The 27,070-nt window shown below is 32.4% G+C and overlaps 2 protein-coding genes across 5 annotated transcripts in view; both read right to left on the reverse strand.

The window, feature by feature from the left end:
- The window catches only part of LOC135134348 (hemicentin-1), a 718,216-nt gene that overhangs the window by 653,469 nt on the left and 37,677 nt on the right, over positions 1-27,070 (reverse strand). For 3 of the 4 annotated variants that reach the window (XM_064062995.1, XM_064062994.1, XM_064062997.1), the window contains exon 2: positions 2,128-2,172. The exons of the other annotated variant lie outside the window; for it this stretch is intronic. In XM_064062995.1, the coding sequence (XP_063919065.1) occupies positions 2,128-2,172 (45 nt within the window). The remainder of the gene's footprint in view (positions 1-2,127; positions 2,173-27,070) is intronic. 4 annotated transcript variants of the gene reach the window in all.
- The window catches only part of LOC135134349 (uncharacterized), a 129,774-nt gene that overhangs the window by 52,628 nt on the left and 50,076 nt on the right, over positions 1-27,070 (reverse strand). The gene's annotated exons all lie outside the window — the stretch shown is intronic.

Below are 27,070 nucleotides of genomic sequence, written 5' to 3' on the forward strand. Positions count from 1 at the left end.
TACCACGGCAATTATAAATGACAAGTATGGATTCTCTTTTGCACATTTTCCATAAGATTTATTCGAAAAAATGTAGAAATGGCGTCATTTTGAGGGAGGATAAACTTATACATTTTGATTGAAAATTTACCATGCTTACGATAACTTTAAAACGCCTGTAAGATTTGAAAACATTCGATTTTGCGGTTCCTGATTTAATCCAGAAAATAATGGATGCATTCATTAATTTTTTTGGGTCATCCCGTATAATCTGTCCTAAAACTATGAAGGCAATGATAAATCACAAGTACTTATAGACTCATCATATTTTGCACATTTTCGGTAGGATGTATTAAGCAAAATTTTGTGATGACGTAATCCATTTTTGAAAGGAAGGGGAGATAAACATCTATTTTGATTAAAAATTTACCGTGTTTACAATGACTTTATAAACTCTGCAAAATTTCAAAACATTCGCTTTTGCAGATCAAAATTGCAAAATGTACGATTTTGATTTTTTCTTTGGGTATAAATTCAACACGTATTCATAAACTACACGTGTAGGAGTATGTTATTTTGTATAATTTAGAACCCATTTACTATGTAAAATTTTGAGATGACGTCATCACACTGTTGGTGGGGATGATTAGATAGTTTGTTTAACGTTTTATCATTACATCACATTCAAACTATACGTATAAAATTTGGCAACAGTCAGTCCGGTAGTTTCGGAGATTGTCTAACAAAAATCCACACGGACGGCGGACAGACAGACAGATAGGTGGACGGACGGACAGACAGGCAGGGGGAAACCGTAGACTCTATTTTTCGTACTCTAAAGAACACGACCCATGGAGAAAATATGAAAAGTAAGCGTTGGACTCGATGAGAATGCTTTCCTAGCTTACGGTAGGGAAGAAAAAAGAAAGATGTAAATTTTCTGAAACATACGTTGAAAGATTTTTGCTTTTTCTTGAAGATGGAGGTTTGAATCTTATCCAACATTTTTTTCACCTTACCGTAAGCATAAAGGATCGAGTTTAAACGTATGTACACAGGGGGGGTAGGTTTGGAAATTATCGGTTTTGTCATATTTTTCAAATGAGACTCTGTATTTTATAACAAAACAAATTTAAGCTTGTCCTTGCGTAGGCTTTTTTTTGTTATGAATTTTGTTGAAGGTTATTTAGGATATTTAAAAAAAAACTGTCTTTAAGTTGTTGGAGCGACACCTAGTGTCGGCCGTGCGAGGCTCGTTCGTGTAGTCGCCTTCACGAGATGGCTATATTGCGCAGAGCGACACAGCGCCACTTGAAGACGCCATATTTTTAGACACTTCTGGTACGACCGTCCGCGTGGCTACCAGCGCGACTATGTTACGCTCGTCGAATATTCTCTTGTAATGTGCCATAATGTAATATACGTTAGTAACCGATTCCGTGGTGTTTTCATTTCCGCCAACATAAGTATGGTTTGTTTAGAGATAAGCTTGCAAACTGTATCTCTAAGTGAATCGGTTTAGAGCGTCAAAAAAATTTGTCAATAACTGACTGGAAGTGCGTACTCATCCATCGCCATACCGTAACACTGTGCATAAAATTACTCTGATCATAGTGAAGCACAAGCAACATCGTAGTTTGTAAAAAACATACAGGCTGAGTCACTAAGCGTGCCCTGCTTGATATTTAATTATACGGTTTTTTGTAAAATTATTTAACTGCCTGTACAGAGTGTCCTGTTTCTAAGCCGTAATACACAACTTATTTTTTTCAAATGAACTAGCCTGTATATTTTTACACATTATGATTGACGTCTGTGAGACTTTATGACTACGGTTTATTTTTGAAATTTTGCTAACTTTGTTTACAATTTGATTTAAATGTAACGGTTGTTTCTTAATTACGTCTAGTGACGGTAAAGTAAAATTTTTTCAGCAAGAAAAGTTGTTTGCACTATAATGAACACATCACAATCATAATGATTCAAAAATGATTCATTGTCTGTATAATTAAATAAGAAGGTAGTAAACTTTCAAACTTTAAAATTTTGAAAGCGGCAAAAATTAAATGTAAGGAAAGTACTGTCGCCTTCAATAAGTGAACAATACATTTGAAATACGTTTATTACATGCCTAAAGGTCGTACCTACCATTAATATTAGCTGCGGGTTCAATTGATTTCAGAAAGGTCGTAACTGAAAATAATTCGAAAATTAGAACTTGACATGGTTAAAGATGATTAATTAGTTAATTCTAGTAGTATGTACTTTGGAAAGATAAAAATTTGGTTATGACAGAAATTGTTGTAAAGTATATCTACTGTTTATACATATAGTCCACATAGTTCTTTCCAGTACTAATAGAATCAATCTCTGAATGTTCTCTCTGATTTAACTCAAATAAGTTATTACCTGTCAATAACGTATCTGAGTTGGATTAATATTAGATCCCAAATTTGTTAAAGTACATAGCTGCCACATGATTTATATAACTATATCATCTAATATAATTATAACTTATAAGTTATCTAAAATTATTAAAAAAACATTTAAAGATGTTAGTGCAAAAAAAAATTATCAAATTTGTATTGGTTCCGTATCAAAAAATATGAAGTAAAATTTCTGAGGTAATGTCAGTTATTAGGTTATTGTTATTACACAAAAAATCCATGGTCATTATTTTACGTATTTTTGTATTTAGTTAAGTCTCTACATTCTTTTTTCTACGACTACTACAATATTATCCTTAATGCAACTCTCAGTGATAGGTATCCATATATTATTCATGTTCCTAATATTAACTGGATTTAAAAGGTAATATCGATATATGGTTTGAAAATAAATTTAGTTAATTATAAAGCAGCAATCAAACAGTGAATTATCTGATTACTTACTGTTAATTAAAATAAGTACATAAATACAGTGTTTCATTAAAGCAGTCACTGAATATTAATTATCTTGTAATTGATTATGAATTGTTTAATTACGACCAGTAATTAATTAATGGATTCAGTGCACAATGCTCTCATTCGTTGCATTCGAATTTGTGAGAACTAATTATTTATTAATATTAATTAACTTCCAATAACTCAATAGTTAAATTACAACTACAACAGTTGAGGGCTCTAAAATCAGCAAATACATTTTGAACCGGTATTTGTGTATCGTAATTTTAATATATTTTTTTTATAAACTTAACTATGTGTAATTAATCCAACATATTAAGCAACGGATTATAACTGTTTAATTAAAGTACGTATGTTTGTGGTATATAATTAACGATAAGTGGGTCGAATTATTAATAATTAGTTACAAGTTCAGTGGTGAGTTAGCACTTAATTTGTTTTAACTTTCCTAATTTCCATCAATTAGACCCGTGTGTAATTAAGTAATTAAAATTAATTAAGTTAAGTTATACTTAATCACACTTGCCGATTAAGTTTCAATTATGGTTCATTATATATTTTTGCATTTAACTGCAGTTATCTATTTCTAACTGGAATAGCAGAGATAATGTCTGCTTTCAGATTCTCGGAAATTGTGTAGCATTACCTACATGTTCGTTGTACAACACACTTTAGTTTATTCAAAGTAAACCTGATTTCGTTTCTTTTCCTAAAGCATCTCAATTACGATTCCTTATATATTCTTGTATGTAGCTGACATATCTGTTTGCTAGGTTTGCCTCTGTTTAAAAAAATATAAATAAGATTATCAGATGGCGCTGCAAGCAGAATTTTGCAAATTTTTGTTTGAGTTTGATCTTACCTTTAAACAACATTCAATATTCTGTGTTAATTTTTTCTTGTATATATTTAGAGATCAGACCTAACAAGATGTCATAAAGAGGATGCACTTTAAGGGCGTCGTTTCGTTTTTATTCCAATCTCTGCGCTAGACAGAAATTATGTAAGCTTTCATCTGGCGTCTCCGCCTCTTGTGAGAAATTTTTAGCCCATCTAAATGTAAAAATCGAAACGGTCGAATAAAACGCACAAAATGTTATCTCTTCGGAGTTAATTCGCAGGACCGGCGAAAATGCAAAGGTGTTTAATATTCGTTAAGAAAATGAAAGGTTCTGGCGCGTTTCCCTTTAATTATCATAAATTCGGGCGCAATTTTTCGCGGAATTATTAAACAGGGCAAATTAAGCTTTCTTGAGTGTCCATAAATAAAGGCGGACAAAAACACTCGACATAATTCTTTTTAATCCTGCCGCAACAGCCGTTTAAACCGAGTCGAGTTTCATAAACATCTGCTAATCTACCAGAATAGGAACTTTTGAAAAGTTTCGAAAGGCGGTCCAAGGATAAATCCTGCTTATAATTGGACGGCATAAATGACGCAGGTTTTGCGCTTATGGCCCAACTCATTACTTCCAATTCGCCATAAACAAAGCCAGCCAACTTTTAATATTTTCTTGGAAGCGCACTCTTGCCCGCGATGGCCTAACTTGGACCAATTTGAATTTCTATAGCCCTACATATAAATAGCTTAGCGAAAATATGTCCGAGCTAATGGCGGCCCGGATTAAATGTGCTTATTAAATATGTACAAAGAGCTGAGTTGGGAAGTTTTTTAATTACATTAAATTTTCTGAAAGGAAGACGGTTTTTAATTTAAATTTATGCAAAAAGAGAAACTCGAATATCTGTTTTTAATACAAGAGAAACGTCTTTGACATATTTTCTTTTAATTCGTCTTACATAATAAGGCAGATCTGATTTTTTTTTCGAAAAGGAACAGTTTAAAAGTTAATTAAAAGTCAACCTGTACGTCAGACCCAATTTAGTCAGAATGAAACGACGTTCAATTTTTCATGCTTAAAAAAAACGTGCAAATTGTTGACAGTGACAGTATAAACTTGCTAGTATACTCTCCCGTGCAAAAAAATCATCGTGAAGTTTAGAAATTGAAATTAATTTGTTCGGAACTTTTTCAGCGCAAATTAGAAAACTGTATATTAACAAGTAAGAAAGTAACGTTGACGATTAAGTGTGAGAATACGGAAATGTCGAACTCCCGGTTCTGTACCACGTCTGTTGTTTGTTCGCGATATTGATGATTTCCTGGACTACAGAACCGATTATTGTGAAATTTCAGCTGGGTTTTTAGAATATCGTGTAAATGGTAAAACGTTAACTAAATTTACTTGATTTTGCCCACCAGCAATGTGATACTGATAACGCTTTCTCAAAATTTTTGTAAAGTAACTCATACTTAAATTTTGCCGTCCGTGCCGATTTTTATTAGATAAATAATCCCTGTATAACCGAGTGTTATCAAATTTTATGCGTAGATTAGAAATATCGTGTAGACAGTAAAATGTTAATCAAAAGTTTTTTAGTCATCCTTACGAACAATGTGATGACCTCACTTTATAAGTTTGTGTAGTAAATGTTATTTAAATTATGGAATTTAAAATAGAGAATAACATACTCCTACACTTGAATCTTATAAATCACTCTCTATGTTTTCCTTAGACGTTCAGAATTTTGAAAAAAAATTACTTCCCAAGTGTCAGTTAAGAAAGTATTGTAATCAAGTCCATGGGGCGGCTGGTTACTTTAATGTTTTTGTGACGTTTCATGACCTCTAGAGTACGATGTAATAGATGTCCCGTTTTCGTCTATCTGTCTGCCGTCTGTAGTCTGTGGTCTACCATTTGTCGCCTGTCCATGTGTGTCGATTTTCATTACATTCTTAACTAACCGGACCGATTGTTGTCAAATTCTGTATGTATATTAAAAATATCGTGTAGATGGTAAAACGGTAACCAAAATTTGTGTGATCATCTCCACAAACGAATGATATGACGTTATTTCCAACTTAGACAATAGTAAATGTTATTTAAATTTTATAAAGTAACAAACTCTTCCGCTTGTAGTTTATGAATCTGTCTTGAATTTTTACCCTAGGCATTCAGATTTTTGAAATTGCAACACCTAATGCTCTGAAACCTTGTAAACGTTTTAAGATTATCGGAAAGGTGGTAAATCGTTAATGAAAATTTGAAACCCCCCTAAAAACTAACGACGTCATCTCAAAGTTTTTCCGAATAATGGTGAGTCCACACTTACGATTTATCATTCAATTCATATTTTTTAGAATTGCTTCTACAGGGTAAAAAATTAATGAACGAATTAATTTATTTTATTGATCAAATCAGAAACTGTAAAACGGAAAGCTTTAAAATGTTGCAGACGTTATAAAGTTATCGTAAGCATTAAATTAGCGGAAATTACTGGTAATCAAATTATATCTATTTATCCCCTCCACAAAATTGATGACGTCATCTCAAAATTTTGACGATTAAATCTTATCGAAATTGTATAAAATCTATTCTTGTGATTTATCAGTATATTCATATCATTACTTCCCGAGTGTAAGTAACTAAGAAAGTATAGTAATCGAGTCCATCGGCCGAATTGCCACTTTCATATTTTCTCGACGTGTCATGACCTCTAGAGTACGAAAAATGTGGTCCCTCGTTTCCATTTGTCTGTCTGTCTATTTTATCTGTTTGTCTGTCTAGTGTCTGTATACATTTCTATTAGACAAGTAATCTCCGAAACTACTGCACCGATTGTTGTCACATTTTGTATGCATGTTAGGATATCATGTAGATGGTTAAACGCTAACTAAAATTTGACTAATCATCCCCACCAACAATGGGAGGATGTCATCTCCAAAATTTACAATAAAAAGTTTTTTTTTAAATTGTGTAAAATAAGATACGCCTGCACTTGTGGTGTGTGAATTTCACCCTAGACATCCAGAATTTTTGGAAAAAGTTCAAAACAAAATAACAATATTTTGCAATATAACTTTGAAACTGCTAAACCGATTGCTCTGAAATCTTGTAAATATTTGAAAGTATTCGTTTATCCCTTCCAAAAAAATTGATGACGTCTTGTCAAAATTTTGCCGAATAAATCCTATCCAAAATGTGCAAAAGTCTATACTTGTGATTCATGATTGCATTAAAAAGTATTAAATTTCTTATAGTGGGTGGTGAATGAGTCAATATTATTTTATTGATTAAAGCGGGAACCGCTCACTCCGTATTCCCGAAAATTTAGGAAAACAATAGTGTTATCATTAGTACTGCACCTATCCAAAGTGACATATGCATCTTTCCAACAATGTTGATGACGTCATCACAAAATTTTGTTAAGGGAAAACTGATTTTGAACGTACGCCTAGCACTCTTCCTTACATTTACTTTAAAGTTACATACATATCTTTATTTTAACTTACAAGGGTGTTCGTAAAAAATAAAATTCGCATAATCAAATTTTATAATTTTTCGGAAAAGCTGAATCTGTTTTATTGTATTTCAGGGGGGAGGGAAGTTCTGTCGAAATAACCTTCGACTAATTACTTTACTTTACTTTAGATTTACTTATATAGCGTGACTCAAAAAAAATGAATCATTCAATTTATTTTATTGATTAAATCAGGAATGGCCCACTCGTTTTTCCGAAAATTTGGCAATGCAATACTGTTATTCTTAGTGTTACATTACCCTATTCAAATTAATATACGCGTCGGAAACATACACATAGCATGCTTATTCACATTTATTTTAACATTACATATATATCTTTATTTTAACCTATTGGATATATTTTATTGTACTTCAAGGGCGAGGGAAATTCAATTTTTGTATGAAGTTGTATGAGGTGTCATAACAAAACAATAAGATTGGCACAATAAAAATTTATAATTATTTATTTAAGAATCTTAATTTTCTTTAATTCCTGCCTTGGTTTAGGGAGATTCTATTTAAGTAGCTTTAGACATTTTTTTTAGTTATGTATTTGTGAAGTCACAAGATCGTCCACCTTATTAAAAAAATTAAAAACACTTCCTACAGTATTATAAACTGTGCCACTTATATTGTCTGAATTTTGAAACTGTCAAAATTGCGAAAAATATTAATCATAACTCTTTTATCCATAATTTGTGCACAGAATCCAGTTAAAACCACTATTACAGAAGTGTACAAATTTATTTACATAGAACCTTCCTTATCTGGAAAGCACAATAATCACCTATATTTTTAGGAAATATTTTTCAGTAAATAAATATTTGTATTCAGCTTTCCGAAATGATAAAGTCTTTAGAAAATATACGATTCTTTAAAATGACCATACTCCAACACTTAAATTAACTGACAAAAACACACGCCTTACCACGGCAATTATCTTATTCACGAATAGCATTAAGTAAAAAAATCTACTTCGTTTCTATCGTAAGCAGTTCACCGTTCTGAGCCTCAAATTGATACCCTTGTTAGATGAATTATTCGAATTTGTGGAAATGCCACCCAGCTGATTGGTTTTTCGTTTATTTACCATGACTAAAACCGAACCTATTTGACGATCCATTAAAATAACTTCAGTCCATTTGGTGCAAGATGGTGTTGGAAAGTTAGATAATGGAAACACTGTTCAACGCAATTTGAAACGCATGTATTTTCCGTACAAGAATTTGATGTGTGTAGATTGAACTATTTAGTTTAGGTGAATCGGTTTTATCTGATACTGCTGAGTCAGCAAATTCCACTTCATCCAATAGACACTGATGAAAACTATACATATTTACAATTTGAGGCAGCTTTGGAATGATAATTTGATAAAATATGTAGACATAGTCTTTATTGATTGTAAAAATATTTTCAAAATTTTATTTTAAACGATAACGTGCATGAAAAATTTCAGTGAGTGTGGAAATAGACCTTAAACTTGTCTGATTAAAATAATAATATCAAGATAGAAACCTTATTGAATGAAACTATTTGGAAGCATGAGTTCACCAGCTATCTATTGTGTCGAAATAAGCAAAGGAAAAGCAAAATGAAGCTGAATCAGATCTTCACGTGACAATACATAGCGAGACATCGAGAGTTAAGATGAAAGTGTATACAAACTTTGTTGACAATAATCAACACTTTGCTCTACAGGGATCTTTTGAGATAATGTAATACCAATTCAAACATATTTTTATTATATCATAATAACACAATTGCCCTCAAGCACTCCATTCCATACATGTACATATTCCAATTACACAATTTAATATAACAAAATTTGTTATATTAAAAAAGTATGTAACATACAACAACAGTTCTCAAAATAATTACCTAACATTCTTGGAAACACCAAACAAATACTCGTATTTTGAATAAGTAAAACAGTATGGTTATATTAGCCTGTTTGATGTTAGTCTTGAATTAAAGAGTAATCTTTAATTAGATTAAATGGCGAAATAACTATGTTTATTCGATTGACATTATGAGCATTTATTGGTGTTGTAATTATTTGCTCGTAGAATGAATAGCCACAGTTTTGAGTGTCGTGCCTACGCTAATTAACACATTCACTATTTCGTTACCAGGAAAACAGTTATTATTTCTCTGATATACTAATCTCCGTTCTAAATCAGTACAGTATATTAAAGCTTCGGCAGCAAACAGGTAATTTAAAGCAAATTTTTGTTCATTACTTCACTCCGCCCCACTGAAAATATTCCGTTCTGGGTTGGCTTTGGGTAGTGTATGACACTGCTTATTTATTCTCATGTGACATTAATTAGCTCTTAGTTTAAGAAAGAAATGTTGTTTGTTTACAAATTTTATTATATTAAATACATCATTTTTATTCCAACAACGAATCCTAAAATGTCATTCCATTATAATTCTCCCCAGCTTTCAACGAACAATAAAGCACACAAAAATAAAGTCACAAAATTCCTAACGAACACTAAGTTTCCCAATTTGTTTAAGTTGTGCATAACAGCAGAGACGCAAAGATGCACGTTCGGCAAACATTAAAACAGAGTTACGCAAAATCGTTTCAGCAAGTTGGCACGTCTGTTCGGCGAACACCTGCACAGGACCATCTAGAATGTGTAAAGTTGGTAGCGCTGGAAGTACGTGAGCTACATACGAAAAACTGCTTTCTCCGTCGAATGATAAGAACAATAGACTTATTTTTTCTCCTCGTTATCCGGTTAGTATGTAAATAACGATAATTACCAGAGTAAAAGGGGTCGAAGGACTAATGAAGAATTATCTCTAATGGATTTTCGCACGCACAATTTTTAACAGAGTTATGAGTTTCGCAAGGATAAGTGAATTAAGGTGGGGTAGGTTAAGCTGCAGTGGCTTAGAGCGACGATTAAGCGGGATGTGGCGCCTCGAGAATACTAAATGAGGTATAGGTGGTTGCGTCAAAAATGTTCTCTGCTCGGATTATCGGTTTGTAAATTTTAACGCAGCCCCTGACTCCGGCACTGGCTCTGCTGCGCAAATTCCCGCTCCAAAGTAACAAAGAATGCCATTTAAACGTCCAGACTCTACAGGTAGCTTGTACGTCGTATTTGAGTGTCAGCCTGTAAGTGCTCTGTACACAATCAGTTGCAGACATAACAGAAGAAATTAATTACCTACGATGAATATTCATAGAGGGTTTAAAAGGGTCCTTTTCTATGTTTCTATCCCACTTCTGGCGCTTTGACACGGACAAACAGACAGGTGGGTTTATGACTTTAATGAACGTTACTCCAAATTTAATTAAATGCGGGTATAATTACCCCTCGGGACAATAGTAATGTCGCTTACTTCTTAAATCATGGTGAATTATAGGTCAATCTAAAGCAATATGGAGTGATAAAAAGTGCAGCGGGGGTGTAATTAGTCAGGTGATGGATGTTGAGGAGGGAAGAGTAACCAAGTAGGCCGCTAGATGGGGATTTATGGAAGGCATAATTGCCGATCTGAAAGAGTTAAAGACCTAGTTTTTTATCATTCTGTGTCAGACTCATAATAACTATACATCACAATAATATTGCTGACTCTCTAGAAAATAAAATTATACGTACATTTTTTACACAAAAACTGATTTGAGAATTTTGAGAAATTTTTCTGTCTAAAATGGGCTGACAAAAAATGTATTTGCTTTTAGAGGAAATGTTTTTGTTTCGCTTTGAAAAATATTTTTCCAGTCAAAACAACCAATGAAAAGTATATTAAAATTTAAATCATCGAGAAAAAATTACCGGTAGCACAGAAAAGTGTTTTCATTTGGTTAACGTGAAGATATGTATTTTACCCTAACATAAAATATAAAAAAATTAAATGAATGTACATATACTGCTTTTGTTTGCATTTCATTCACTTTTTGTAGCAGGTTCTGTGAAATATTGGTTTAATTTTTTTTTTCAGGTATATGCTCTAACCTATCTGAAACAATATTTTAATAACCAAAGATTTTAATTGAAAAAACTGCAATTTTTTAGCATGTTTTCATGATTCCGGCTAGTGCCATCTACAGATTTTTTTTAAGTCAATTATCATTTTCTCTACAATTTTTTCAGTTAATTTGAATTTAAAATGAAATCGTAAATTTGTTAAGAAGAATTTTGGAAAACAATTCAAGGGCTTTTGAAATTTTCGAAAATCTTTGTCGTTTCGTGATTTATTCTGTTCCATATACGACTGCTGTGAAATAAATTCTAGAATTTTTAGTGTTATCCATACATTTGAAAACTCAGTAAACTATAAAATTTAAGAACTCTTTTTTTATAAAATCCGTTTCAGAATCCTGTGTTAAGTACTCCGCTTATATTATTAATTTTCACATAACTCTATTCTAGTTTCCCCCGGGATATAAACCCATGTACTTAAAAATATAACAACCAGGAAAAAAGAAAGACGAAGATAAATATGACAAAGAAAATACAATAGGTAAATATCTGAAAACTAAAACGATAAATCGAGTGTTGAAGACAAGCTCCTTCTTGCAGAAATTAATCGTCTCATACAAGCTACTATAGTAGTCCTTTGTGTATCAAGGCCATAAAGAAGATCCATTTCGGCCGATCTGACTGAAGTTTGAGGCCGATGTACACACAACGTTTTTTAGGCCACCCCACAGAAAAATAATTGATTATGTAAGTGATTTTGAGGGTAGAAAATCTTTATTCGTTTTTGGTGGAAAGTCCTGCAGATTTGGTAAAAAGCAAAGCTATTTTGCTCCTCTACTAAGAAAGAAATTGGTACCGTTATGTTCCACAACGATAGTCAGTTAAGGTGGGATTCATTAACAGCGCTTCTGACCATTTTGTTTATAAAAAGGTTGGTCAAAAATATAAAGCCAAGGACGCAAAAGTAAGTTTTCGACATCTGAGTACAAAAATGTGACACTTTATAATAATAATAATAATTATTATAAAAATAATGATATTTATTTTCTACAAGTGTTATCACCCAATTACAGAAAATAACTTAATATTAATTCCCACTTTAAAACCTACCTTTTACTCAAATAAAGTAAAATACTTAAATTCCATAAACCTCAAAAATTTTTTGTTTTATAACATTAACGTTATCAAAATTAATATCACACAAATGAGATACACTATTAAACATTTTACGCATGACAAAAATAGGCGATCTAGCTAGTGCATTAGTTCTACAAGTATCCAGATGAAAACAGATTTTATATCGCGCATTAATTCTTGGAACAGAGTAGCAAATTTTGCTAATTATATGAATACAGTCGATTTTGTTATGTAAGAGCTTAAATAAAAAAGTAATAATCTGCGTTAACCTGCGTACTCGTCGCGAATTGAGAAGGAATCTAGTTAACAAGTTAATTTCACTGATGCCCCTTTTAGGATAGACTCCATCTAATTTATAGCAAATAAATTTTAGGAAGCGTCTTTGTACTGATTCCAAGTGATCGATATGTACGTTATATAAAGGTGACCATATTAAAGCGCCGTATTCTAATTTAGAGCTCACAAGAGCAACAAATAACATTATTAATGGTTGAATCTTGGTGAAATCTTTACAGGAACGATGAATAAATACTAAAGTCTTCAGTGACCTTTCAACTATATTTATGGACATGATTGGAGACGTAAAACGAGTAGATCGTCTAAAAAAGTATCTGATGATAATGAACATCGCGTTAAATCTGGAGGCACAAATAATACAGGGTGTTATTGAAAGGTACGTTCAACAAAATTGACTGTTATTCGCGAAGTCTAAGAAGTCTGAAAAACTTATTTTGTGTTATCAAAATTATAAGGTGAAAATTAACCCTTATCCAACCTTTTTAGACGCTACTGAAGGATAAATAGATAAAATTAATTTATTCTGATAAATCCTAGCAACTGTAGCAATAAAACTTTTGTCAAGACTACATGTTGCTATAGAAACAAAAGATGCTCTCTTTTTCAGAGGCGTACAACGAATTTGGACATAAATTTTAATAATTGTTATCTCTAAAGGGAGAACACTTTTACCTGAACTTTTTTTACTTTTAGCACCTATACTTCGAGATCAATTTTGTTTTGTACGTACCTTTCAATAACACGCTGTATATTATGATCTAGTAAGAAACACTGTTTCCAAATTTTATACTACCAAGATCATCAAGAAATAACAGTCACTACGAAACATCAGAAACAGTGCAAATTAACTGTTAATTTTTTCTTGCAAAATGAACACAGCGCACATGTCAAAGGTCATTCTTCCATTATAATAACCAATAAAGTTTTAGAATGAGAATTTGAAAATTAGAAGACAGGATGATTTACCTCTTGTATATTTGTTAATTTAAACTAACTGGACGTCATTTTGCATCCTTTGAATAAAAAACATGTTGCTCTAAAATACCATGACGATTAATGAATGCCTTAGAAAATATTAATAAGAACTAATGCAGTTATATATCGTTGTTATAAATACCCAGATATGCTTAAATTACTTACTAAAATTTAAAAGAACAGTATTTATTTAGTACACCGTGAATAGTATTTCGATCGCAAAAATTATTAATCACTTCTTGGAAACGAAGGTTAAACAGCCATCATTCGTTAACCACAAGTTGGTCAAGGGTTAAGGATTCGATAAAGGCAAATTACGTCTTCTCCCTACGCAGAGAATTTTCAGGTTAGAATCCTGTGTATCTATCAAAGAAGTGTAAATACCTACACCATGATTCATGATCATAATATTTATTGGTAACTGTTTCGATGCACAGTAAAAATTATTTAAAAATTAAAAAGTTGGTGCAATGGTAGAGAAAAATGTCATCGCCGGTGTTTTCGGGAGTTTTGATTGTTAATAGTATTGAGAAACGTGGCACTATTTTCTTAACTTTGTTCACTCTGTTAGTATGTATTATTAAAAAAATCACTTCATGAATATTTAACTCATACAACCTTCAGGGTGTTGCATTTTTGATGTCAATCAGTATGTTAATAACTACGGCAATAATTGTCAATATTTTATGCGACCTAGATAAAGTTTTTGATAATTGTAGTTTTCCGAGAATATTATTGTGTAACGCTTTCAAGCAATGAAAGTGCGGAACGCCAGTATAGAGTTCAGAGAATTAATGAGAAAATAATGTATAGGTACACACCGAATAATATCAATAATAGTTGAAATAGCTGTGTAGTAAGTAAAAGCATTGTGGATTATGTCGAAGTGCTATGTTTGTCTCCGTAACTCTCCACATGTTCCAAACTTAATTAATGTTTTATAAGTATCGAGTGCCACGAATTTATTAAATTTATATGTTAAATAAATTATTCATTTCAATATTCTGCACGTTTAATGGAGTTAATAGTAGGAGAGGAAAACTGTGTATCTGCCAATGAGTAGTAGGGCAATGGTTTCAGATGAATACATATTTCTGTAAAGCTAACTTAATAGTGCTTTCATAAATATTATACACCAAGTGAATCAAACATACGTTTATTCACGAGAAGATGTTGATATCACGAGCACGCAGTGCGAGTGAGATCATTTCTTCGAGTGAATAAATATGTTTGATTCACGCGGTGTATATATGTGTTTATTCCATTTTGACGAATTTTATTAATAAAATTTCAATAAATAAAAATTCGAATCGAGAAATCGCGTAAACTGCGAAACTAATTTTCGTGACAACCAGCTTAACAACCAGTTGTTTACATTTTTCTAAATTTGTGACACTGGCGGCATTTGTGTTTTCCTAGACAAAAATGTCTGGAATTTTGGAAGATAAAGACGAAAACGAAGTGTTTGTACCCTCAGCAGTCCTAGACGAAGCTTTGGAAGCTATTAATAAGGTGGTGCCAGCAAAATCCAAGCATTCATATGAAAAAGAGTATACGAATTTTTGTGAATGGAGGAAACGAAAGCATGCAAAAGGAGTAGATGAAAGAATAATTTTGGCTTATATTTCGGAACGGTCAAAAAATGCTAAATCTTCATCACTATGGTCGTATTATTCCCAACTGAAGAAGATGTTATCTGTGAAGGAAAATATTGATATAAGCATGTTTGTGACATCGCAATGATTAATATAAGGTTTAAAATATTCATTATTATAGATTTCATCAAGTGTCAGCTTTCCTAAAACAACAGTCTGTAGGGCACAGACCAAAGAAATCCAAAGTGTTCATGCTCGAAGAAATGGAAAGGTTTTTAGATAATGCTTCTGATGATGAATATTTACTGCAAAAAGTAATTTTTGTCGTGGGAGTTTTTGGAGGATGTAGAATGGGTTAATTGGTGGCCATGTCAGTTGATGATGCTGAAGACAGGGGTAGCGTACATGTAGTCCAAATTCCAGACACGAAGACTCATAAACCCAGAACATTTACCATCATCAATGGAAGTAACTCTGTTCCTGCTATTGACGTTTTTCGGAAGTACAGAATATTACGGCCTGAAAAGATTTCCCACAAACGGTTGTTCATTAATGACAAGAACAAAAAATGCACGGTACAACCAGTTGGAGTGAACACTTTTTCAACAATTCCCAAAAAAATTGCCCAATTTCTAGGACTCCAAAATCCACAAGAATACACCGGTCATAGTTTTTAGGCGTTCGAGTGCAACTCTACTAGCAGACTCTGGGGCAGATTTAACAGTTGTAAAGAGACACGGTGGCTGGCGTTCGAATAGTGTTGTGGAAGGATACATAGAGGATTCTCTGAATAATAAAATCGAAATTTCGAGAAAAATCATTGAGCGATCATCAACAATAATTGATAATAGATCTGCCTTGAATCCCGTAGCAGGCTCCTCTGCGTCAAATTCCGTGTCACAACAAGAAACTAATCATCAAGACATTATTTTGCCCATTCATCGGAAATTTGATATAAATTTTAATAATTTGAATAATTGTAACTTTTATATTTCACACTACAATGACAAAGACTAATTCAATGTTAATATTTTTGGAGAAGAAATAAAAATCTGTTCTTAATTGAAATTTTTTAATTCACTGAACGCTTTGATTCTACTAGTGAATTCAAACGCTTTGATTTCACTAGTGAATCATGAACTCCTTATGAAGGTTACTATGGAGTTAATAAAGTCAGTTTAAATTGTCAAAATGGAATAAAATATTTTATCTTAAATAAGGGTTTGCACAAATTTCAAAACGATTAAAATTTGCTGAGACTTTGAAACTAATATAAAGATTTTCATTGTCGAAATATTTATTAATAATTCATAATCTATAAAGTAGTACATCTGAGCGCAACATTATTCAGTGTTAAGTTTTTAATTAAGCCAAAAAATCCGGTTTCAAATTATCGAAACAGAGAACTTCCTCGAAAACTGTTTCAAGTTTTTATCTAAGATCACCATCCAGTCTAGACTTTTTAATAAACTCTTTCCCTCGGCAAAAGATAAACACAGCCACAGACATTATTTTACGCCCTTGAGAAAAAACAGTTCTCTTGCGTGCATTAATTAAACCCACTAACAAACAGTTCCCTATATTATCAAGCCTTGCTTAATTAGTTCGAGTAATTAAAATTTTTGTTGGCTCACATGACCACATACCCGAGATTTAGTCTTAAATTGCCATTAAACATCCCGCCGTGTAATTAGAGTTTAATAAAATATGCTTGGTGAAGGGTTCATCCTTCATAAATCACTTTCACCAATTATCCATTGCCTGTAATAATTAGCGCTGGGTTTCTTGTTAAATAAACTACCGATTTGGCTTTGGCTTGATGTCTTTGGGGGTTGGGTATTCTTGACACGCACCAATCTCGGCCTTTAGTCATGAACAATTTAAAGGCATTTAGTGTTAATTGCCGGGGATGCGACGTCCTAAACAGAATATAAATGGATGTCGATGAACAGTAATATATTATGTAAGGGCGATACTCAGCGTCGTTTTCTCTATTTTTGTTAGATGTGCAGATTTGAGCAAACGTTTTTCTTTGAATTTTAAAAAGAGTGTAATACACAAATGTTCAAATGATTTCCCCATTTAGCTAAATAATAAAAAGTTATACGAAAAGGTCGTCTTTTCACTCCCCAAGCGTGTTTCAATAGGATCCATCCGTTGAATCCGTTGGTCTACCTGTCGTTCACAGACTGCGTCGATTTTTATTAGACAGGTAATCTCTGAAACTACTGGATTGATTGTTCTCGAATTTTGCAGTATTTTTAGGAACATCGTCTAAATGGTAACATGGTAACCAAAACTTGTCTAATTATCCAAATCAAAATTTTTATGACTTCACCCCAAAATTTTGTCTAATAAATACTATTTAAATTCTATAAAATGGAATACTACTGTACTTGTAGCTTATGAGTCCGTCTTGATTTTTATGATACTTACTTTACAAAAAAGCATCTATACAGATGACACATGGAAAGGGTAGATCCATTTTTCATATTCCAAGTGTTACTAAATATCGAGAAAACATGAAAGTATCCGTTCGCTGGATAGAGCGTATGGAAAATTTCCAATTCTTTGGATGTTAAAAATGGCAAATCTGCGAATTTTTGAAGAAGACAAATTATTTTCATGAAAATTATTTTTTCGAAAAGAATGAAAATTTGTAAAAATACGGCAGCTGCTCTATTTAAAAAAAATAGTTTAAATGGGACACTATATGGACATCTGAAAATAAATTTTAATTGTAGCCCTAAATGAGTGTGTTAGACAGTGTGGAAGATTTTTTTTGAACCCCAAAATAAATGTCATTTTCTGTGCAGAGGACACCCTGTATATTCGTAACGACAAATATAAAGCCGATCAAATTGGTGGAAAATATAGCGCGAATCTAGTGAACGGAATGCCGAAGGTGTTTAAGGTAGGTAGAAACATGGGCTCTCGAAATTGGAATCGACAGTTTTAAACATCGAGTTGGAATTTATCGACTTTTTCAGGCGGTAGTGCACTTTGAAGTATGTCATTCGGCTGCATAAACGGAGTAGAAATTGTGAGTTTTAACGTTAATAAATTGGAAAACTTGCCTGAAAAATAAGCAGCAATTTCCCGTTTGCGAAAGCGCAATTTGCCACACACGTATCGCGCTCTCATTTAATATTCCGGTAAAATTTCGTTCTGAAGTTAGCAATTATTACAGTAAACGTAAAGTATCATAATTAATTTTCATACATAATTTCAGAGATGTCAGTGGAATATGAAATTAATTGCGATGTTTCAGAAAGCGCATTCTTTAAAGAAGACATTTGCATGCAAGACGGCTCGTGGAACGCCTGTAATTTTATTAAGACTGCTTTATTATCGTATAAAGTTGGAATTCGACTCTGTTCAGATAACGACAGATTGTCTTTGATTTTACTGTTTCACTGACAGCGTAATATATTCGCGTTCTATTGAGAGTCGACGCTTCGACAACTTCGGCCGAACTTTTCAACAGAAGGGAATAATTATGAGGTATCTTTTACATGGACGCATTCCTGTAGAAGAGATTTGAACTATATTTTGACTAAATTAATTAGCATTGTGTGTGTGATTTGTCTGGAAGTGATAGCAACCCTACGAAAATGGTTAATAAAACTATATAGAATAATAAATATAGGTACATTAAAATAAAATAGTGATCAAATTATGTTAAACTTTAGGATCACGGATAGAAAGTGAAATAAGTTCTAAAAAGAGTAAATTGACTTATTGTAGCAAAATATTCAGAGAACTATTTCCTTGGATTCATTTTCATGTTACTAGAATCTCGTTATTAGAATTTAACACAACTTGATCATTTGTCTTGTTTGTAACTCTTTGGCTAAAATTTTTTTAAATCTATTAAGTTTCTTTTTTAATACATTTCGACTCAAATGCTTCATTACAAAGGTGAAGTGTGTTTCTTAAAGTAGAACCATTTATTTTAATCTTTTTTTTTTGTCGAACAATGTCTAACAGCTTCTTATATAAATCGAGTAAACCTAATATTGTTATCAGAATTAAAATCTTTTGTAGATAGCCAATGCACTGATACTGGTTTTTAATTTAAGATCATTAAAAGAGTTGTATACTTATGGAAGAAAACTCTGAAATTACATGTTTTTGTAAGTTTTCCGTAAAGCAAAAATCTTGTTCTCGACTTGACTTAAAATAAAACTTGCCACTTGTACCACAGTTAAATAAGACAAAAGCACAAGATACTGATAATTCTAGGCGTAGTTTTATCCCCTCTAATTTATTGTCCGGATACAAAGCAAACCAAATCAGCAATACCCCTGCTGCACCTCCAATCGATAGACCGTTATTAAGAATATAAAGAAAATCCCAACGAGTATTTAGTGTCACGCGATGTATACCCACCATTTATTCCCTTTTAAATTAGCCCTATCCCCGAAAAAATCTTTATACATCTATTCATGAAAGCTATCACCGCCATAAAATACTCCCTGAGGACCATTTCCCACAAGTTTTTCTCTAGCCCCACATTTACTCGTGTTACTTCACTCTTTAGAATAATACATTTAGAGAATCCTTTTTTGCGAAAAGGACATTTTTCATTGGCAATAATTAAAACGTCGCTCTGTGTCAGGTGCTGCTTACAGTGATAAATTTTAAAAGTATGCAAATGCGGAGCGAAATAAATAAAAAATGCTACCCCCTAGTTTTGACGTTAGTATTTTACTACATATGTTTTATTAGCTGCCACATAAATCCAACAGAGACGCCATACGCGGAAACGTGTCCATATGACAGAAACAGGAATGTCATGTGACACGTGTACATCGGGGGTTTAAAAATGAGAGTCACATTCGGGCTCAAGTGGCAGGGGTTAGTAATATTCGTGATAAAATACGTGACGCTGGCCCGACGCATCCACCAATTCTGCGACATATTTTTTAGATTTACCCTTCAGACGATAATTATTCGTTGTTACCGCAGGTTTCCTTATCGGTATCCAAGTAATAATACTTTCAAAATGGAAATCATTTTCATACCTTCTACCTTCTCTTTTCTTATAACATTAGTGGTAGAAAGAGCAAGTTCTTCGGTTTTGTCCTTCCGCCAACCCTTTTGACATTTCAAGTTTTTTTTCAAGGTGTGCTCTAAATTGTGAAACCGAAAGTATTTTCCCAAATAATTGTAAAAAATTATAGACAGCAATAGCCCGGCGCATCCACCAATTTTGGAAAACTCTGGATGAGATTAGAATGCTAGATAGATGATGTAGGTCGTGTTTAAATCAATAAGAATAAATCATTGTTATCGCGGGTTACATTATCAATAATACAATTATTTTAGTATTTCAGAAAAATGAGAGAGCTTAAGAAATATTACTAACGACATGTTTGTGATATATGGATGGAGCTCACGTTATACCACTATTAAAATTGATTTCTGCTATGCTCGAAACAAAAATAATTTGGACACTTAATGTTTGTGCGTCAAGAGTGGGAAAAAATATTTTTTGTAAACTAGTATCGAGAACACTACTTACAAATTTATTATCCATTTGGACTGATGTTCAAAGAAAGTTGTGGAAAGCTTTACGATTTTGTTAATATTTTAATCTGCTTTTAATCGTCAAATGCTGAAATAATTCCATATGTAGATTTTTGAAACGAAGTTTATAAATCTTTAGAAAGGATTAATTACGTAAATAACTCTATTGGCATGATTCTAACGTTCCAACAAAACAGGAAATATATACCTGGGCTTACAGCAAATATTTGTTCGCTTTATGAGAGTTTATTTCAAAAGATACGAAAAAACGTGATATAGAGTTTCTGTTTATATCGAGATAATTCCGCGCAAAGCAAAGCTTCATGATAAATTGCACGCTATCCAATAAAACTGCGATAAAATATGAGTGATAACTCCGATAATCTACCCACTTAGGAATGTTTATGAATTCCAATATACAACGGTAAATTTGTGTATCTACATGGATATAATTTTTAACAGCAATTTTCTTTTTGTCATGGACGAGGAAAGGGTGTTTTATTCATTTCCGGCTATTCGTAAAAATGTGTTTATATTTCTGGTTGGTATTCATCATGCTATAAAAAAGTCATAACGAGTACATACACGAATTGTTCGGTATTAATAACCTCAGTGATTTATTTAAGACTATTTCCAAAAGTGGGTCCGAGCAATATTTGAAATGGAGTTGTGGTTTGTATGTGGTTTTAACAATCAAGCATTCTTGTTGTGAATAAATGGATTGTCAACGAGTTAGCGAGGTGATTTTGGGGAACAGCGGTAAGTGGAATATATGTATTTGTACCTTTAGTTTAAGTTAACTTTGATTGATGGGAAAAAATTTGAATTGTTGAAAAACTTAATTCAGAATTCGTATTGCATTTCTCGCCTCGAAATTATGCAAAGAAAACAACCAATACTAAAAAAAAATACACAAGTACAACATTACCAAAGATTTTTTGTTCATTTACTAAGATAGAAGTTAAAGCTAAGTGTTAATTGAAAGTTCCTATTAAGAATCGCTCATCCGAAAAGTTGGAGATTTGAAATTAGTTTGATTTCGTAGAATATAAAAAACTGTTTGCGAATAATGAAAAAGAGAATATCTCAGAAAAAAATTTAATTTTAAAATTGTTGAAGTTCTTTAAATGCTTGTTCAGTGGGAGTATTATTTTATCGTATGAGATAGGTAGAAAGCACTAAACTGCATTTTAATTGGGAAGCGAAAAGGATAGTGCACTTGAAGGATAACGAAGTGTAGATAGCGTATCCTGGATGAAAGGACTCTTTAACGGAATTAAATATAGAGGTTGTTTTTTTTTACTTTCTGTGGAATTCTGTATCCTCCTTAAAACACTCATTAGGAAAATCATATTTTGGTAGATTACTTTTCTCGAACCCACTCAACATTAGTAAATTCAAATTAAAAATATTTATTTATAAGTGCCAATACTTAGTTGTTTAAAATATCATTATCTTATTTTTACTTTTTTTATATTTGAGGATCGTCAAGTTGAACCGAAAATGGTTAATTTTTTATCACAATTTAAAAATATAAACGAGAAAAAGACGTCTATAGGCAAAAGGTTATAGTTATCCTGTAACAACCATGTCACTGTTTAGTTCTTGTGTTCAGAACGCAAGATATTTCAAGAACTATATCGTTTTTTTTTCGTTTATAATCTACTGCACAAAGATAGTTTTCGCAAAATTAAAACTATTTAGTGCCAGGGAAACAGTTCAGTGCCAGGGAAACAGTTCACAATGGGCTACATTTAATACATACTTCCCTCAATAATAGCGTCTTATGATCCCTAGAGCATGAAAACTAGGTTATTGGTTTCTGTCTGTCTGTTGTCTCTCTGTCTATCGTCTGTGTCTATTTTTATTACACAGATAATCTCCGAAACTACCGGACCGATTGTTGTCAATTTTTATATATATTTTAGGAATATCGTGTATATAATAAAGTGTCGACCTAAATTTGTCTGATCATTTCTACTAACAATTTGATAACGTCAAAATTGTGGCATAGTAAATGTTATTTAAATTTTATAAAAGAGTATATTTCCTACTTGTTAACTGATTTTTTCTACCGTAGATATCTACATTTTTGGAGCAAAAAAATGAAAACATTTTAATTTAAATTTAAAATTGAAAAATCGAATATCATGACACCTCAGAAACCTTTTAAGATTAGTTTCAGCATGGTATATCGTTAAGAATCAAAATTTATCCATTTATCCCCTACCGAAAAATGTGTGACTTGTTTTGTGGTTTATTAAAGGATTAATGAAAGAAATAACGACTGACGCGATTTATTTTATTGGTGAAATTAAGAGCGGCTCACACCATTTTCCAAAAAATTTGGGAATACAGTATCATTAGTACTATTAGTATTACCTTGCTAAAATATTCATGACGTCATCACAACATTTTGTAATGAAAAGATTCACTTGAAACATAAGCTTAGCATTATTTTTTGCCTTCACTTTAAACCCCCACACAGGTAACTTTTTTTGAAGTGATAGGAGTTATCTTAAAAAAAAGCACAAAATCAAGTAATATAATTCTTCGAAAAACTGGATATGTTCATTTTTCGTTAACATTGAACCAATTGTTTATGTATCAATTTCATTCAACTTCTCCAAACAAAGAAGAAAAAATCAAAACGGTAAAACTACTTTTTCTAGAAAGTAATTAACTCCCAGTGGCTAAGCGTATCCGAAGAAGTTCTAATGTGCAATTCATTTTTGTAAGCAACTTTATTACTTTTGTAATCTATATCCTGTACATGTACCTCTACACTTAGATTATTAAAGATCCGTATCAGAAACCTTGTACCACTTTCGTAGGTAATCGTATAAATGAATTTTTAATAAAATCATCGGATATATTAATGCCAGCCCAAACTTTTTCTTTTGTGGGGTGTTCAAATACATTCTCAGAATCTCATCTACATTATCAACAAACTTATTATTATTACAATTTTAAATATAAATATATTATTAAATTTCAACAAGTTTATCTATATAAGTATCACAAGCGCAGTTTTTTTAAAACACCTAAAATTGTCTTCACGTTTTTTTTGAAAATCAATGTCTCAGTTATTTGCGAACATTTTGAACGCAATTTTCACCACTATTTTCAGATTACAAAACTCTAGAAAGTACAGAAAAAACATTAGCGACTTTTTTGTCGGAAACGAGACAGAGTGAAAGCAGGTTGTGTCAAAAGAATTGTGTGATGACAAATTTCACGAAAATAGTAAAAATAATAATGATGGTAAACTCTTTCTGAAAAAACTGGTTCTGCATTATACAGAGGAAGTTGTGGACAAGTTACATTTAAAATTTCATAGCAATAGATCTGTTTGTTACGGAATTCTGAAAATGTATTGAACACCACGCAAAAGAAAAAAAATAGGGATCAGAAATAATATTTCAATTCTGTCCAAAAAAGTCACAATGTATATTTTCTTCACCGCTGTTGAATTTCTGTTTAGTTTTAATATTATAAGTTCAACGTATAGATTTTCTTATCATTAGATTTTATTTCTAGCGCAGCAGTTCCAAGATTTGACTTTTCTACTATAATATTAAAAGATGTATAGGATTTTATAGTGATTCTGTAAGGCATTGGTCAAAATTACAAAGTTAACCACTCTTGTTATAACAATTTCAGTTGTTAAAAAATCTTCTTTTTTAATAATTTGAACAAGACGAGTCGAGTAAGTAATTCTAGAATGTCCTATATCTGGTATCATAGCTGCATTATAAATATTTCGCCCTGGAATGACTTCTTATTACAAAACGCCCCTGCAATAATCTACCAGATCTCAGCTAACCTTCTTTTCTTGGTATTGTAGTTATTCTTTTTCAGAGGCGAGAATAATTTAGTCTAAATAAATTGATTTTTTTACACCGCTGGGTTAAACTTGATTAAAAAATTAAAAATATATATCATTTTCTTAATTATTATCCAACCTCAGTAAAATTGTTTTCAAATTTTAAATATGTTAAATTGTTTATGCAACAATATTATTTAATAATTATTTTGTATTAATAATAATGACATACACTGTGATAATATCCACGTAGAAGAAACTATTTGTGAGTTCTTAACTGATAGTGAGTGACACAACATTTACCGAACATTTGATATTTTCCGTACTTACATGTGAAAATAAATCGGTAACAATGAAACTCCGACTGCACTCATATTGTAGAATAGAATCTTGTGAATACCAGCGTTCCAGACATACATCACCTTCTCCACGTAAATTTGACGAAATTGTGACTTGTTTCCACCCAACAAAAAGCCCGTTCGACATAACCAAGCAACTTGGTAGCAATGTAGTCAATTTACTGCAAAATTTTATGCATGACGGATCGTTCCTCTCAGGAATGTTCAATAGCAATAATTTGCCTCCATCCTACAGAAAGGCATAAACACAAATTTAATATCGAAATTCACGACGAAATACAACACCGGCTATTACAAGAAAAGCTTTGCGAACTGTTTCCACTCAATAAACATCCGATATTTCGAATCGCAAAGAAACGAGGAATCAAAAAGTGAAGAATTTATAGAGTAGAGATCGACAACATTGCTCGCAAGAGCGTTCCTATTGATTCAGACGGTAATTTGATAGTTCGTTCAGATGAATAATGAGGACCCACATTATCAAAAAAAAAATCGTACTGGAAGTGGAATATTGCAGAGTCCGATTCTCCAGAGCACTTTAATAAATGCGGGGATATTTTAAAAGTTTCAAGATTAAAAAGAGGCGAACAGAAATTTTTCGTCGGATTGGAGAGCAGAAACCGCGTACGGCGCTTCTTATCCTCGAATTGTAATAAGCCTTCATTTTTTTAATTACATTTCTACAAGAAAAATCGGGGATTTGAAAGAGGCTGGGGTTTTAATGGAAAGGAAGTAAATGAATTGGGCATTCAAGATGTTGTACCAAATTAAAAGTTTTTACTCAAAAATACATTACCTCTAATACGCTAAAATGTTCGTGGAGGAGGGATTTTTGTGAGTTGCATTCGTAAATACTGCGTAAAGTAAATACAACACGACAGACCCCCATATAACAATCATTCAAAAATTTAAACTTTGTAGAGTCGTGATATAGTTTCCAAGTTCCTAAATGCTCGTTCCTCACAATGCCATTATTTGAAATTTGATCTTTTGAACGTAATCGGGCGAACACATCTCGGTTTGCCTTAGGCCTTTGTACAGATTTCGGCTAACTAACCGAGCCTTTGGGTTGACCTAAAAACCCTTTAGTCGTTTTTTAGCACTTGTATGAACTTGTGTAATTTCGCTATCGCTCTACTCCCAAACGCTTTAGTTTCTACGATAACGCAATTCCCGAAACTCCGCGCTTTATTTTTATTTATAATACTTCCAACTGGCTCAAAAGTGAAAATTTCGTGACTGCGATATCGCGTTCAGTTCGCTCCGGAAAATTTACCTCCAGCTTTTGCTGGAATATACTTAATTGTTTATTGCTACGTTTACGGCAGGTCACATCTCCGAACGTGCGTACACGTTTTTTATTTTCACTAATGCCCCTATTCATAAAAGTTACAAACAGTTATTATGCATGTGACATTTCATAAATTTTTTTACGGCATTTTACAAAACTTAATTATTGTCCATTCTAAAAATGGTATGCACGACACCCCGTCGCGAAACTGTGACCACAACACATTAAAGCGACACGACAAAATTAACAACCAACAGACACGGACGATTATTTTAAATCATTGTGGAATAATTGGAAATTTTGCGACGGACTAGAAATATGTTGTCGCAAATTATTTGAAAAGAAATGTCTTCTAGAAGTGAAACCAAAGTTTTCTACGAAGCTTAAATTTCAACTAATTCATCTTTTCCAAACCGATCCAATTCACTGCGCCAATTTTGCGGTATTGTTTACAAATGTGCGGAGCATTAAACTTAGTGTCCCAAATCCGATAGAGGTATTTAAAGACACAGAAATTAATAGATGGTTTTTTACATCAGTAAAACCGATAAATTAATTTTCAAAAATTCATCCCACTTGCTGCGTCATTTTTATGACAACACACATACTTTGTCACTTTTATAAAACTTGTGCTTCTAGTAGAGTGTATTAGACCTTTCTGTAATGATTAGCAAAGTGAAATCGCGTTTTACATAAGTGATGTGAGCTGATAAACATCAAAAACTGTCAGTTCGTTAAGTTGGGCTAGTTATTTGATACCTTCACTGCAACATGCAATCTGACTATCTATTTTAGACAGTTAATCTTATTTTCTGCACGATATTATAAATTATTGCAAACTGTAATGCATTAAATTTCATTGCGTTTTGTT

This window comes from Zophobas morio, unplaced genomic scaffold, assembly GCF_036711695.1.
Source record: "Zophobas morio isolate AGI-343-1 ecotype UQ-CSIRO unplaced genomic scaffold, CSIRO_AGI_Zmor_V1 ptg000023l, whole genome shotgun sequence".
In the NCBI taxonomy this organism is placed as follows: Eukaryota; Metazoa; Arthropoda; class Insecta; order Coleoptera; family Tenebrionidae; genus Zophobas; species Zophobas morio.